We start from the raw sequence: 13,172 nt of genomic DNA on the forward strand, positions 1-13,172 counted from the left end.
AACTTCGAACAAATGAGCTTAACAAGATACTTGGAAGAATTGATTCCAAATGCTGCTATTGATAAATCCTATAAGTCATTTTATGTTAATTTATGTAATTACTTTGAAGATAATTTTGTTCTAGCATTATCATTGGAATTGTTCTCTGCTAGATCCCAATCATGGTTTTCTGATGTGTTGTTCTCTACTGGATCCGTATCATGTTTTTCTGATGTATTGTTCTTTGCTGGATCCCAATCATGATTTTCTGATGTGTTGTTCTCTACTGGATCCGTATCATGTTTTTCTAATGTAGTGTTTTCTGCTGGGTCCTTATCATGGTTTTCTGATGTATTGTTCTTTGCTAGATCCCTATCATGGTTTTTTGATGTATTGTTCTCTGCTGGGAGCTTCTTTGTTTTTTATGACTCGTGATCCTAAGGGTCTCTTTTTTAATCTTCTGGTGGCAGTTTCTATTAGTGAAATGCAGCAAGGTCCTGAGGTCTGTTGGTTTGGTTCTGATTTTACTTTTGCGACAAGAGCATTTCTTTATTACCTTGCTTTTGGCTATTGCTGTTTTCAACCTTCTTTTCATCTTGTCCTTGCTGAACTTAGCCACTTCATAGAGAATTTATTGTAATTGTACAGCTTTGTTACCACACCAATTTTTATGCCATTAAAGTCTTAGGCTAATAAGACAAAAAACTTGTCATGGCATTCGTTGGTGATGGATTAATATAATTACGCTTTTTAGAAAAAATATTACCTATTATTTACGGTTAACTGGATATTATCTTGCTTTGTCTCATATTACATTATGAACTACTTGCAAATAAATATTCTCTTGCAACTTAATCTTTGCAGGTAAGGAAGGCTGGGAACTACAATGTCAATTGGTTTTCTTAGATTGGAGAATGGATAAACAAATATGTATAGAGAGGCATTAAAGAAAAGAAGAGAGAAAGATAGAGATGACTAAAATTAGTTAAGGAAACCCCTTACTGTAAACATTGTAAAGACCTTTGAAAATGGTTTTTAAAGCATTTGATTTTTGAGGCATTAGTTCTACAATTTGATTTTAGAGGCACTTTAAGATTTGTGAGCATGTCTTTCTATCACATATTAAAAGGTTATATGTGTCTCTATTTTATACTTTTTAGCTGCACATTTTATATGCTAAAGGTTATATGTGTTTATATTTTATACTTTTTAACTGCACATTTTATATGCTACCATATGATTTAAGATTGCAATCATATAGCATACAGCTACACTTTAATTTTGCTGTTGAATCCCATAAACAAGTGCAGCCATACTTTTCCATACATTGGCTAAGGCTGCATATTTTTCGCCTATGACTACAATTTTTTTTTGCAGCCAAAGGTCAAAAATGTTGTAGTGAATTTTTATCATAAAACGATTTTTCTTAATTCATATGTTAATTTTTTTACATGATAATAAGATCACGCGTTTTAAATTATTTATATCATATTATATTAATTTTCATAATGTGAATTCTGTTTTAATATTTAAAATATAATCTTATATTTATTACTAATTTAATTGAATTTCAGGATTGGAATTTTTTCCCTTTTTGGGTGGGGTTGGGGAAGGAGAGGAGCATGCATGGGAATAGTGAATGTTCTCTCGTTTATTAGTTAGGACAAAATTTTTGCCTCTGTGGAGATCTTTCTGGGAAATTTACAACATATTTATTCCTTACTATCACTCAATTTGTCATTAACTTTTCATAGAGTAGGGTAGTACGTTTTGTCTCCATAGATATATATAGGTTATAGGTCGACTTAAGTTTCTTAATTTCGTGAAGGAATATACTTTCTCCATGTATTTGGAACATTAATCTCCACTGTTGTTGAATTAATTATTAATTCTTTCTTAGGAATTTAGGCTACCATTGAATAAAGGGAATAGCTGAATTATAGTCTGAATTCATATGTAGTACTAGCTCATCATTCCACAAGAATTTGTTTTGGTACAAAGCGCTAAAAAAAAAACCTGAAAGAAACTAGAGCAAACCAAAGCTAAAAGTAAGAAAAAAGAAAAATAAGACAGAAGAAAGGAGGATGACAATTATTAATTATTACCAAAAGAAGCCATAATGTTTGATAATATTATTATCCAAAACTGCGCGCAACACATATGAAAGGAGGGGGCGATAAGGATCTTTTCAAAGTTATTTGGCAAAGAGTGCTTGGCGTCTTGCACCAAAGAAGGGGATGCTCTTTGCTGTGGCGGAAGAAGACAGAATAAACTGTTGTGGTTTGAATTTCAAGTCCAATATTTCCATATCTTACCTCTATGTGGGGAGATTGATCACTTTTCCCTCTCCCCCTACTGCCCTTTTCAATAGGGTGTTTACACGTCACATGGAGACAAGTATTGTTTTCCTTTCCATGGCCATCGACTCATCTTTTCCATGCCTTCTTCCACTTGGGTTTTTTACTTTTTTTTCCTGAACATATTGATAGAGATTTCATTTCCTTCAATATTTTTTTAAATTTATAATAATCGATATAATATATATATATATATATATATATATGCATGCGTGTATTATATATCATTAAAGTTTACATGTTCGTAAGATTCATAGAGGGATTATATATGAGAGGAGAATATCAGTGTTCTGTCATGGCATATAGGTGCGGTGAGAAAAGGTAGGAAATTAGCTAGGCTAGGTTTGAAGGTGGAAAAACACCTTTGAAAATATCTGCATTCAAGCATGGTATGAAAAGCCTGATTTCGAGGTGCTTTTATAAGTTACTAGCCCCTTTATACCGAATATGGCAAAGAGGCCTTGATGCTAATCTCTTAAAGACTTGGACAGTTCTAAAAAGGCAAAGAAATAAATGAATAAATAATGCCGGGATTGACACTTGACTTTCATGCATGGAACCGAAAGTTTTCCTTTTGTTGCAAGGGGGGGGATTCATACATTTTGGGTTCAAACCCCATGCTAACACTTTCGTCTTTTTCATTTAAAGCTTTAAAAATATATATTGCTCAAGTTTTCTTTTGACTAAATATGTTTTGTTCATGGAAAAAGTGATCATGCAGCAAGCATGCATGCATGCATGCATTTCTTTTCCTTTATGACTTAGACTTTCTTTGGTAAAGATTAGGATACGTAAAGTGAAATTGGGTCATCGTGAAGCTCATAATTTAGTCTCGCTTGTCAAATTTGAATCTCAAAGCTTTTTTTTTACCATTTCGATTACCCACTCTTATTTTTTCGTAGGGTTCAATTCGATTACTTTGAACAGAAGCTTAATTTTCTTTTAGCTTTAATTGTTCTTTAGGAATTTTTGGAAAGGATTGGATGGAAATGTAAAAGAGAAGGAAGCAATTTGGGATTTGCATGATTAGTTCCAAGAAGTATAGTTTATGAACAAATGCATGATTATTACTTAACACAATTGAGGAAAAAGTTAATAAAGATTCTATTGACCCTACCTTCCCCACAAGCCATAACTAAACCGTTTCCCATCAATAGTTTATTTGACAATGACAGTTATTAGAGTTCGTTTTAGTCAAACTTGATCACAATCTTTAATTAACATGAAATTATTAGACGACCATTAATTGATCGAGCTCATGAAGTTTTATTCTTATAATCAATAATTACTCGATTTGAAGAGACCCAAAACTTGATATTTCAAGAAAATTATAATCAAACATTGCTTAATTTAAAAATAGAATCGAAAAGAAGACCGACATCCGGCAACCTTCTCGTAAATAATTTTCTTTTATTCGATACTTGAAGTGGAGGGTACTATAACTTGATCGTAACCTAATTCAAACAATGTCTTAATCCTGACTACATACTTGAAAGCAACCTTGATAATGTTTGACATTTTGTGAAACAAATGGAGAGAGAGATGCCGATCATTTCGCAGGGAGAAAAAGAAAAGAAAAACGTAGTAAGCAATAGGGTGGACATGAAGAGAAACCGATATGGTTTGGTTTAAGATCAATGTCCCCTGTTTTTGGAACACATATTGGCAACTCTTTGGACTTTCCATCATCCGCTGCTCCTCCCAGATGCTTCTACTAAACAAAAATGAAATATCATCATCACTCATCACTTGCACTCAACATATTACAACCCTCCATCACTTTTAGCAGGTGGATTCTATAATTCTTGGGCGGTTTATGATATAATGAATGAGATTGGGAACTGAAATTGATGAGTTTAATTGGGAAATGGGATTAAAAAATGAATTATTATCTTATACATCGTTCGTCCGTCTATGTAAATCTAATGATAATTTTTCTTTTAAAAACTTAACTTGAATGTATTTCAATAACTAGGAGCATATATATCTAGGAAATCAGTAGCATTTCCTACACAATTTGCTTAATGGTATATCAACTATAAGAGAGTTTTTGGGGTTTGATGACATTGAAGATCAAATGATACAAGAGCATGCAAGAATGATGGTCCTAAAACTTTGCAGTCACTCATCACATGGCAAGAATTATGCAACTTTCCCCATAGATTAAGGGAAGGGGAAAGCTTTTTTGAGGGAGAGATTTGAGTATGTTTGGTTTGCAAGATATAGATTTTTTTTTTTTAGTGTAATTGCAGGGAGTAGATTCTAATCATAAACATCATCCCAATTTCCAAAATGACGGCCATTGCTGTGGTCCAAGGCCATGATCAAACATTTGGCAGATATATATATAGTTTCTTATCCCCTCTTTGTATAGCTTCCTTTCATGTCTACTTCCACAAAACATTATTATTTAGGGAGGTCTTGAAGAAGAGTGAGATTCCCGAATCAGTGGCCAGGGTGAACAGTTTCTGGTATAATTCCATTTGGACAACATAATAAATTTTTAATACAATACTATGATGAAAAAGGAAGGAGACAAGCAGACTTTCTTTATTGAATGGCAATTGTTTGGTGTGCTTTTTAGTTGGAAAACTAAGAAACTTAGGCTTATCAAAGACACTAATTAAGTTAAAAACTGAATTAATCTTTCTGTGTTCAACTTCTACATTGTTGGTCAAAGACATAATTCAGATGCCATTGGGATTCCAAATTTTTAATGCCTTTTTTTGTTTCCCTTCACAACTCTTCACTCATTGCCTTATCCAACACTAATTGCTCCCCACACCTTCCATTGAAAACCTTGCAATGGAGTAATGCTGGCTGTGTGTGGGACCTTTGTTGGCTCCTAACCAGGGAGCTAGCTAGGACTCACTTGTTCAAATGCAGGTGTTAAAAAAACAAAAGGAGGTCATCAACTATGGCTGTGGCTCTACAAAACCTTCCAATAGCTAGTTTTTCCACCATGTTATGATGATGAAACAGCAAATGCTTCAAAGCACCATGGTCATCACATTGGGATACAATTCCTACTTTTCTCTCCAGCCTATGGCTTTCAATTTCTCCTAATATTTAATTCTCTCATAGTTAAGGAATTAACTCCAACTCACCCTATTACCCTCTTAATTAGATGTTTAATTGCCAATTTTCTATTTGTATTTTTCTCAAAAGGGGTACATTTGTTTGAATTAAATTATTAGGGTAGTTATTAATTTTGATTTTTCTTCCTTATTTTTATTTTCTGACCCAAGAAGCATTTTGGGTATAGGCCACTAAGTAAAAGGTGGGCCTATCTCTGCTGAGGTAGTGGACACAGAGTTCACTCCAAAGGCATATTTTGCTGGTAGTGACAACAAGGTGGATCCATGCCTAAAAGCAATCGTCATGCCAAGTAATTAAGCTGTAATAAAAAAGTGTTATTAGAGAAAAAAAAAAAAAAAGCAAGAAAAGTTGTAAGAACAAAGAAATATGGAACTGCTGTCTGACTAGGTTTTGGGGTCCCATTGTCATCTCCCCTTTCACCGATCTTGTCCTCCTTTTGGTTGCTATTCTATGTTCCATGCTCATCAGTTTGTCTATCTCCCCCTCTCTGCTTTCGGGGCAGAACTTCATGTTTAAAATAACCTTAGCTCGAAACACAAGAACCAGCAGCAACACCAACAACATCAATTCAATTTCAATAAAGAATATGCAGAAATTAACTGGCCTCAATCATCCTTTTTTCCTTTCATTATTTTAACTTTTACTGCTTAAATTTTTCTTCCCATGCAAGAATTCAATTAGTTTTCTAGGATTCCTCATCGTTGTGCTTAAAAAACATGATGACCAGTTGAGGGATATCCCATGTGGATCAATTCAAAAGGCATGCATATGAGTATCAGATAAATATGACCTTGAAATTTAAGTAATGTCCTCATTTTTTTTAGCCTTAGTTGGAAAGCTACCTCACCCACTCAGACTTTGATATACAACCCATCATTCCTGTCCACAATCCCCATTAGAAAATTAAAAAAAAAGAAGAAAAAATAGAGGAAAAAGAAATATTTAATAAATGGCTTAAAGGCTAGGTTTCCATTGGAGCTTTTTCTTTCTTTCTTCTTTTTTTTCTTTCCCTCTTTGTTTTGATTAATATGAAGAAAAGTTGCCACTCATTCATTGCAAAAAGAAAACTAAATAAGGACAAAGGGAATATATGTTGAAGCAATAATATATATATGCCATGAAAAGATTAATACAGGCTCTGTTACTCAGTCTCAAACATGAAATCATGAAAACTTAAACATTGTTAAGTTAATATAATACATCAGTTCTCTTAGGCTTCAAGTCAAAGGTTATGTAGTTCAAAAGTTGTGAATCATTACGCTCACAAATATTTTGTCTTTTGATGGATATTAAACTACTGATCTAAAAAGCCTGCAACTAAAATATATATAAACAAAGGTTTAGCAGATGCACTATGCATATGCACACTCATATAACTAAGTGATTCTTTAAGACTAAAACTCTTGATGCCATTATCCATTATCCAATGATATTTTTCTTCTACCCTTGTAAAAGTATAGCTTGGGATATAGGTTGGCAAAGCAAAGGAAAGGGGGGGGGGGGGGGGGGATGAACTTTTTACATGGTTGTGTGATTGGATAGTGAGTTTTACAAAGCCCATGGATTCTGGAGTCTGGACCATGACCATGACCCAGAATTATAATTGAAAAGAGGCTATGTTGGAGCTCTCCATGGCCCTGAGAGGGTGAGGTTTTCCAGCCCCAAATAAAGTCCAACCAAATAAGGCTCATCGTACTAGCTTTTATCATCCTTTGGGCCATGTAGAGCTCTTTTTCCTCTTTTTCCTGATGAAGAAAGGCTACAAAGGGTTCGGTTTCAGAGAAAAGAAAAAAGAATTTCGGCTAGCGTGCAATATTTTATTTGATAAATTAAGTACTGAAACCAAAATAATTCCCATCAAAGGAAAAAAAGGACTACGAGTAAACAATTGACAGTTGTTGCCAAAGACATTGTGAGAGTGTGGTTGCCTCCTACTTCCAGTTTGGAAGCTAAACCCTTATCCAATTTGTATTATTGTATACAATGTACACATTGATTTGATGATGCTATTCTCTCATCTATCTTCAACTGTAAAATCAGGTTCATTCGGCTTTTGCAAAGAGCCTAGTATGTCAAAGTCGGTTCCGCACCGCCGACTCCCACCTCTTGATCTGGTGCTTGCGGCCAGTTTTGCTGCGTATGAGGCAATGCCTGAGGCTACTGGAGGAAGTGCTGGTGCACCCGTTTGTTCTGTTGCTTGTTCAGGTGAACTGGCTGCCATACTCTCCCATTTCTTGAGCTCAGCTACCCCTTTCCGTCTCTTATAGCGAAACCAAGCTGCTTGTATGAAGCATGCAGCCCATGTCCTCCATTGATGCGAGTGAAATCTGAATGTGTGCCTAAGTTGTTTGCTATGCAGTCTGCGAAACTGGGCGGCAACAAATTTCAAGTCCTCAGAAACAAGAGCAAAAGCTTCCACTTCAGTGATAGCCTTAACGGTGCGTGTAGACGATGGAAGGACGATATTTGGACGAGGGTCCAAGGCCCAAGTTAACAATTCCTCACCACAGAAATCACCTGGACCGATCCGGCTTGAATTGAAGAATCCTGTGCGTCCACCGTTGGTAGTGAAGGAATCTAGGTGGCCTCGGACAATGAAAAGCATCTCATTTACAGGATCACCTTCACGAACTAGGCAAGTGGATGGGGTACGGAGACATGGTTTAAGCCTTTCACAAATTGCATCTAGCATCCGATCATCCATCAGATCAAAGAGTGGCACCTGTTGTACATTTACAATGAAAGTTCATAACCCCCATTAGTCCTAATTCAAAAGCTGAATAGAGAACTTGTCAAGAATATAAAGCAAAGAGAGATACAATCCTACTTGTCGAACTAAATCAACGCAGAGGTGGCGCTTGATGTCTCGACGAAGATCCATAGGGAGACTTTTCAGGATGGCTTCCTCATCAACACCCCGAGTTGCGACCCACTTGTATTGATCATACCTTCGAACACTCTGCTTTAGTTCATGAGGAAGCTGCCTGTGATGCATCCATTGTTCCGTATCAGTCCTCCTAATCCTCCATTCTTCCAGTCGAACAGTAGTAGATTGGAGATACGTCTGACAATGTAAAAGATTAATTGAACAAACTACGACAATGGAGTACAAAAGAACACAGTTCTTCCAGATGAATGATTAAGATGCTCTTCGAATAGGCATATCCTCCACATTAAGTTATGCTCAAACTGAAGGTAGAGCAAACTTCCAGGCTTGTGTTCAAATAAAATCATCCTAGTACAGAACTGGTGGACTTACTTGCATATTTCCAATGAGAAGTGCAAAAAGCACTAATCCAACGATAGCAATGATGATGGCAAATATTATTTCTCCAACATAAGTGCTTGTGAAGAGACCCTGTCCCAATGAACTGCAAAATTCAACAGGAAAATGCTTACATTTCCACATACTTGAATGAAATGAAACAATTTCTGCAAACGAAGAATAAAATAAGGGCACAGAAAGACAGAATGAACACCTCATAAAAGAAAGTAATCCTAAACTGCATTGCTTAACCAAGTTTATCCAGTTCTGAATCGCATCTAAGAACAGCCTAGAGTCTACTGCTGAACATACAACAGATGTCCTAAAAAATTTGGGGTGAAAAAACTGAAGTTTGAATCACATTGTTTCTTGTAGTTCGACAACTTCAAGGAACTGTCCTTTTTGTTCATGGCCGTTATAAAGCATCATTAACTTCTTCAAATAAAAATTAACAGGGATAACTATCTAGCTTCTATGGTATTTACCTCAAATTTCTCAGCCCCCACCAAAGGCAGTAAAAGTACTTCCTGAAGAATCCTGATGATGTGACTCCGAATTGTAATGCATCAGCATAAATGCCAAACTGGAAGAAATCACTTCTTGGATCACATAGGCCTGAGATATTGCTTGAATTGAACCAAGCAGCTCTGGCAGGATCACCAACAAATCTGCAGTCAAAAAACTCATAGCGGCAATCTATGACGGGAAGACTACAAACTTTTCTCCAACATTCTTCTTGCCGTTCAAGTGATAAGAGGTACCAAGAGGCTCCTAAAACCTTTTTAGAAACAGGGGAATGAACAGATTCAATTCAGACGCAGTAAAATACATATATATAGCAAGTAGAATAAATTGAACTGATTGTACTTTCAGGCTTTGACAAGTATTTAATCAAGCTAATAAAGGACTTGATGATGCAGACACCGGATTTTGATGTATAGAGAAAATGCAGAATGGCAAGAGCATTTTGATATAAAAACGAAAAAAACACTCTTGTTTATACAAGTTCCCAACTGAAAATCACAGTGTGTTAACATACATGACTTGCCAGCATATAGAGCATCAGGTTATAAGCAGCCCCTGCCCATGCTGTTTCTGTCACAACCCCTGAAGTCTTGATAATTTGAGAAGAAAGTGGAAAGATTAGGTATAGCCTCAGGAGATACTGGAATATGATAATTAGGCGAACAATATTTTTTGTAGTAACCATGGATGAACCCCTTAATTTGGGGATTACAGCCCAAACCAATACCTGCAATGTGCAAAACTAAGTGTTATTTCTGATGAAAACTGTAATACTATAAACTTGTATGAACATACATGAAATTTAAATCCATGGCTATATGTTTAGTTGATGAACAACTTTAAAAGTAATTTGATAACCAGGGTTTTATGATCACATATACTATCTGAACCAAGGGCAGACTAAAAATATTTTGTTGCTTAAATTAGACTAGAACATTTTGAGGACAAAAAAAGAACCCAACATTCAATTTAACCACTTGCATACCTGTGGAAGGGGTTGTGCAGCGATTATATCAAGCCAGAAATCTTTGTGCAGGTACCTTGAAGCAATCTTTGAAGGGTCTATGACTAGCTCTCCTCTCCCAAACACACGAGAGGATGGAGCCACATAAGCTGTTCGAAATCGAACAAAAATCTGAATAATGTAAAAAGCATCAACTACTGATCGCGTAACTGTGAGATCAATTTCAAGAGGTAGAGAAACAGTCATGCACATGCTCTTCTTAGCCTGTGGCAGATAAAAGAACAAAGGGTCTACAAAAAGAGATATCAGACAAGCTACTAAGAAAAGCTTGTTCCATCTGTTTATGTCAGGCCCTCGAGGATCCAATATTGTCTTCTCCACTACCTCGTAGTCTTCTGAAAATACTCTGGAGAGTTCTTTCTTGTGAAAAGTCTTGCCAATTGCAGTCTTCTCAAACGTTTTGGTTCGCAGCTCAGGCACTTGATTGCAATTCATCTTGCTCATAAATTTTGAAAGATGACCTCCCTTTGTGGATGTAAAAGTGGTCTTCTCAGGATCATTTTGAAATCTGAAATTGATATCAGAAGATTTTAGTGAAGAATTTGATCAGCAATCATACGTAGTAATTCACATACATTAAATTTTTTTACACTTCGACTACAGGGAAAAGAAAACCAGTATCCTGGGTTTCAAAACACTGAAAGAAGAAAGTAACACAAAAGCATCAGGCAAAACAGAACTGTAAAATCTTCTGAGAATAGTTAGAGTGAGTGGCAGGACAGACCTTACAGATTTTGAATTACCAGAAGCCATTGCTCTAGCAATTAAACTGCTGTAGTTTCAATCACTGGATATGATCTGCCATGAACAATTACAGAGCACTGAGCACTCCAACCAAGAAACTATCTCGTACTTAATTTGTCACCAAGAAAAAAAATGCCTAAGAAAATGTATAGCAACTTCCATGAAAGTTAAAAGCACTGCTCCTCTAAATTGGTAGTAACATTTTAAGCAAAACTTTTTTGTTCCATAGGCGAATTAACTAGTCAAAAGGACCCAATTATTATATCTCCTGCACAACAAAGTTCATAGAAACTCGTCATATTGCTTTCACTTCAGGCGAAGAATGGCTGCTGAGCATTCATGGGGGCTCTATCAATGAAATTGCATGAGTCAAAGAACAAAAAAAATAAAAAACAGAACCACGGACTTGAGCTGACCTCTCGTACATTTTAAAGCGAAAGTATATTGATTTAACTGTAGCATCATTGACAAAAAGTTCTCACAGACTTGATGAACTTCTTAGTTGATGGTTGTTGACATCATCCATTATAGTCCAAGAAAAGACAGAAGGTTGGCAATTGTCATAAAGATTTCGAGAAGAAAATCAGGAAAAAAAAATAATATATGGAAGCATTTAAACCAAACTCAAAGTTAAAGACTAATGAAGAAGAAAGGGAAGCAGTAGCTATCAAAAACACGATTAGGCATGATAAATGGTTCTTGAAAAACAGGAGGAAAGAAAACGTTTTGAAGAGAAGTAGCCATCATACCATGCAGTCTCAGAACTCTTGGCTATATTTCTGCTTGTCCTCCTCTGATCCTCTCAGCTGAAATCTTTAAAGTTTCACGCCCAACTCTGAAATCTAAAAGTTAAGTGTGAACAATGTAATGGTTAGGATAGATATAGTAAAAATAGAACAAAGGTGGGCATATGTATGGGATTGGCATGAAGCTGCAGTTTCACATTCCAAAGTTTAGACTCTTGCTTTTGAGTTTATTTTGGTTAAGCAACACACTTCCTGGTTTTTTGTCTCTTTCAAAATGCAAATATTTTCCATGTTACAGAGTCATCAGAAAGTGACACTCCCCTATAAAGATCCGCCAAGAGAAATTATTTAAAGATCTTGAAAATTGGGGATGTTAACCAAAAGTCAGAACATTTGGATTGACAACTTATTATTTGTTAATTCCCTTCAAAGTATTAAACAGTTAATGTGGAAATCTATGTATCTAGAATCCAGCTAAGAAGACTAGAGTGGAATGCTTGTTTGTTTGTAAAGAAAGAAAAAAAACAAGCAGATCGCACATGGGGGTTGACTACGTGGAAATTAGGACCAGGAGGATGAGTTTAACACCTTGCCAGCAAGCATAATGTTGGTTTGGCTCTCTCCATTTGTGCAGCATTGAGACAAACAAGTGAATAAAATTTATGAAAGGAGGACAGCAGGTCGCTCTACGTTGACTCCTACATTAAAAGCTTTCCCAAGTGGCTATCCTATTTTTGCTTTCCATTTTGGAAAATTCTTGCTATCAGAGAAAACAAATTTAGATTTGATGGACCTTAAGAGCAAACATTATTATAATGTGAAAGGATATTGCATATGCTTAGAACTCAAGACCTTGAAAGGTTCCAAAAACTATTAAGTACTAAACAAATTTCAGAGTGGAGGACATTGAAGAGCTCCAAAAAGTCTTTGCATTAAAGAAGAAAATTTATAGTAATCGTACAATCGACTGAGGTGGAAGCAATAAAGAGACGCATCACAGATTCATTTGGACATTCCCCTGAGAAACGATTGCGTAGATACCATGAATCTGAACCTTAATGGATTTCAATTTCTTTGTAGCACAATAAAGTTGAGTGGGTTAGGTACCAAATATTTACTACGGTAAGCTTGGAGTTGGAGTAGAGCCAATCTTCACTCTGGCTATGAGTTCTTTGTTTCTAGACATTCAAAAAAAGATAATTATAAGTAAGCATAAAAATCTCAAATTATAGGTTTAACCCTTTTCTGTTTTATGGTATCAGAGACAGATATAGTGCTCCTCCAACCTTCAGGGTAGCATACAAAAAACTCTTCAGGAATTACCACCTTCATCAAATAGTATCAAAAAAACAAGTCACAAGTAAGGTTGAATTAAGTTGAGATAGATGACCCAATATGGTATTGTATTGTTCTCAATCCTTTTATCTGATGAT

The 13,172-nt window shown here is 35.7% G+C and overlaps 1 protein-coding gene across 5 annotated transcripts; it reads right to left on the reverse strand.

Moving 5' to 3' along the window:
- On the reverse strand, positions 7,331-12,253 carry LOC18597966 (putative cyclic nucleotide-gated ion channel 15). 5 transcript variants are annotated; one of them, XM_018120609.1, is made up of 8 exons: positions 11,743-12,253; positions 10,974-11,047; positions 10,211-10,757; positions 9,740-9,952; positions 9,186-9,478; positions 8,695-8,806; positions 8,263-8,499; positions 7,331-8,157 (listed from the first exon to the last, which is right to left on the reverse strand). In XM_018120609.1, exons 2-8 carry the CDS (start codon positions 11,000-11,002, stop codon positions 7,450-7,452), a joined length of 2,139 nt encoding a protein of 712 aa, XP_017976098.1. In that variant the 5' UTR covers positions 11,003-11,047; positions 11,743-12,253; the 3' UTR covers positions 7,331-7,449. The 5 variants fall into 5 exon arrangements, with proteins under 5 accessions (XP_017976098.1, XP_017976101.1, XP_017976100.1 ...); XM_018120612.1 differs by having other exon boundaries at positions 10,979-11,047; positions 11,743-12,252; XM_018120611.1 differs by lacking the exon at positions 11,743-12,253 and adding an exon at positions 11,410-11,522.

The sequence above is a fragment of the Theobroma cacao genome, chromosome 5, assembly GCF_000208745.1.
Source record: "Theobroma cacao cultivar B97-61/B2 chromosome 5, Criollo_cocoa_genome_V2, whole genome shotgun sequence".
In the NCBI taxonomy this organism is placed as follows: Eukaryota; Viridiplantae; Streptophyta; class Magnoliopsida; order Malvales; family Malvaceae; genus Theobroma; species Theobroma cacao.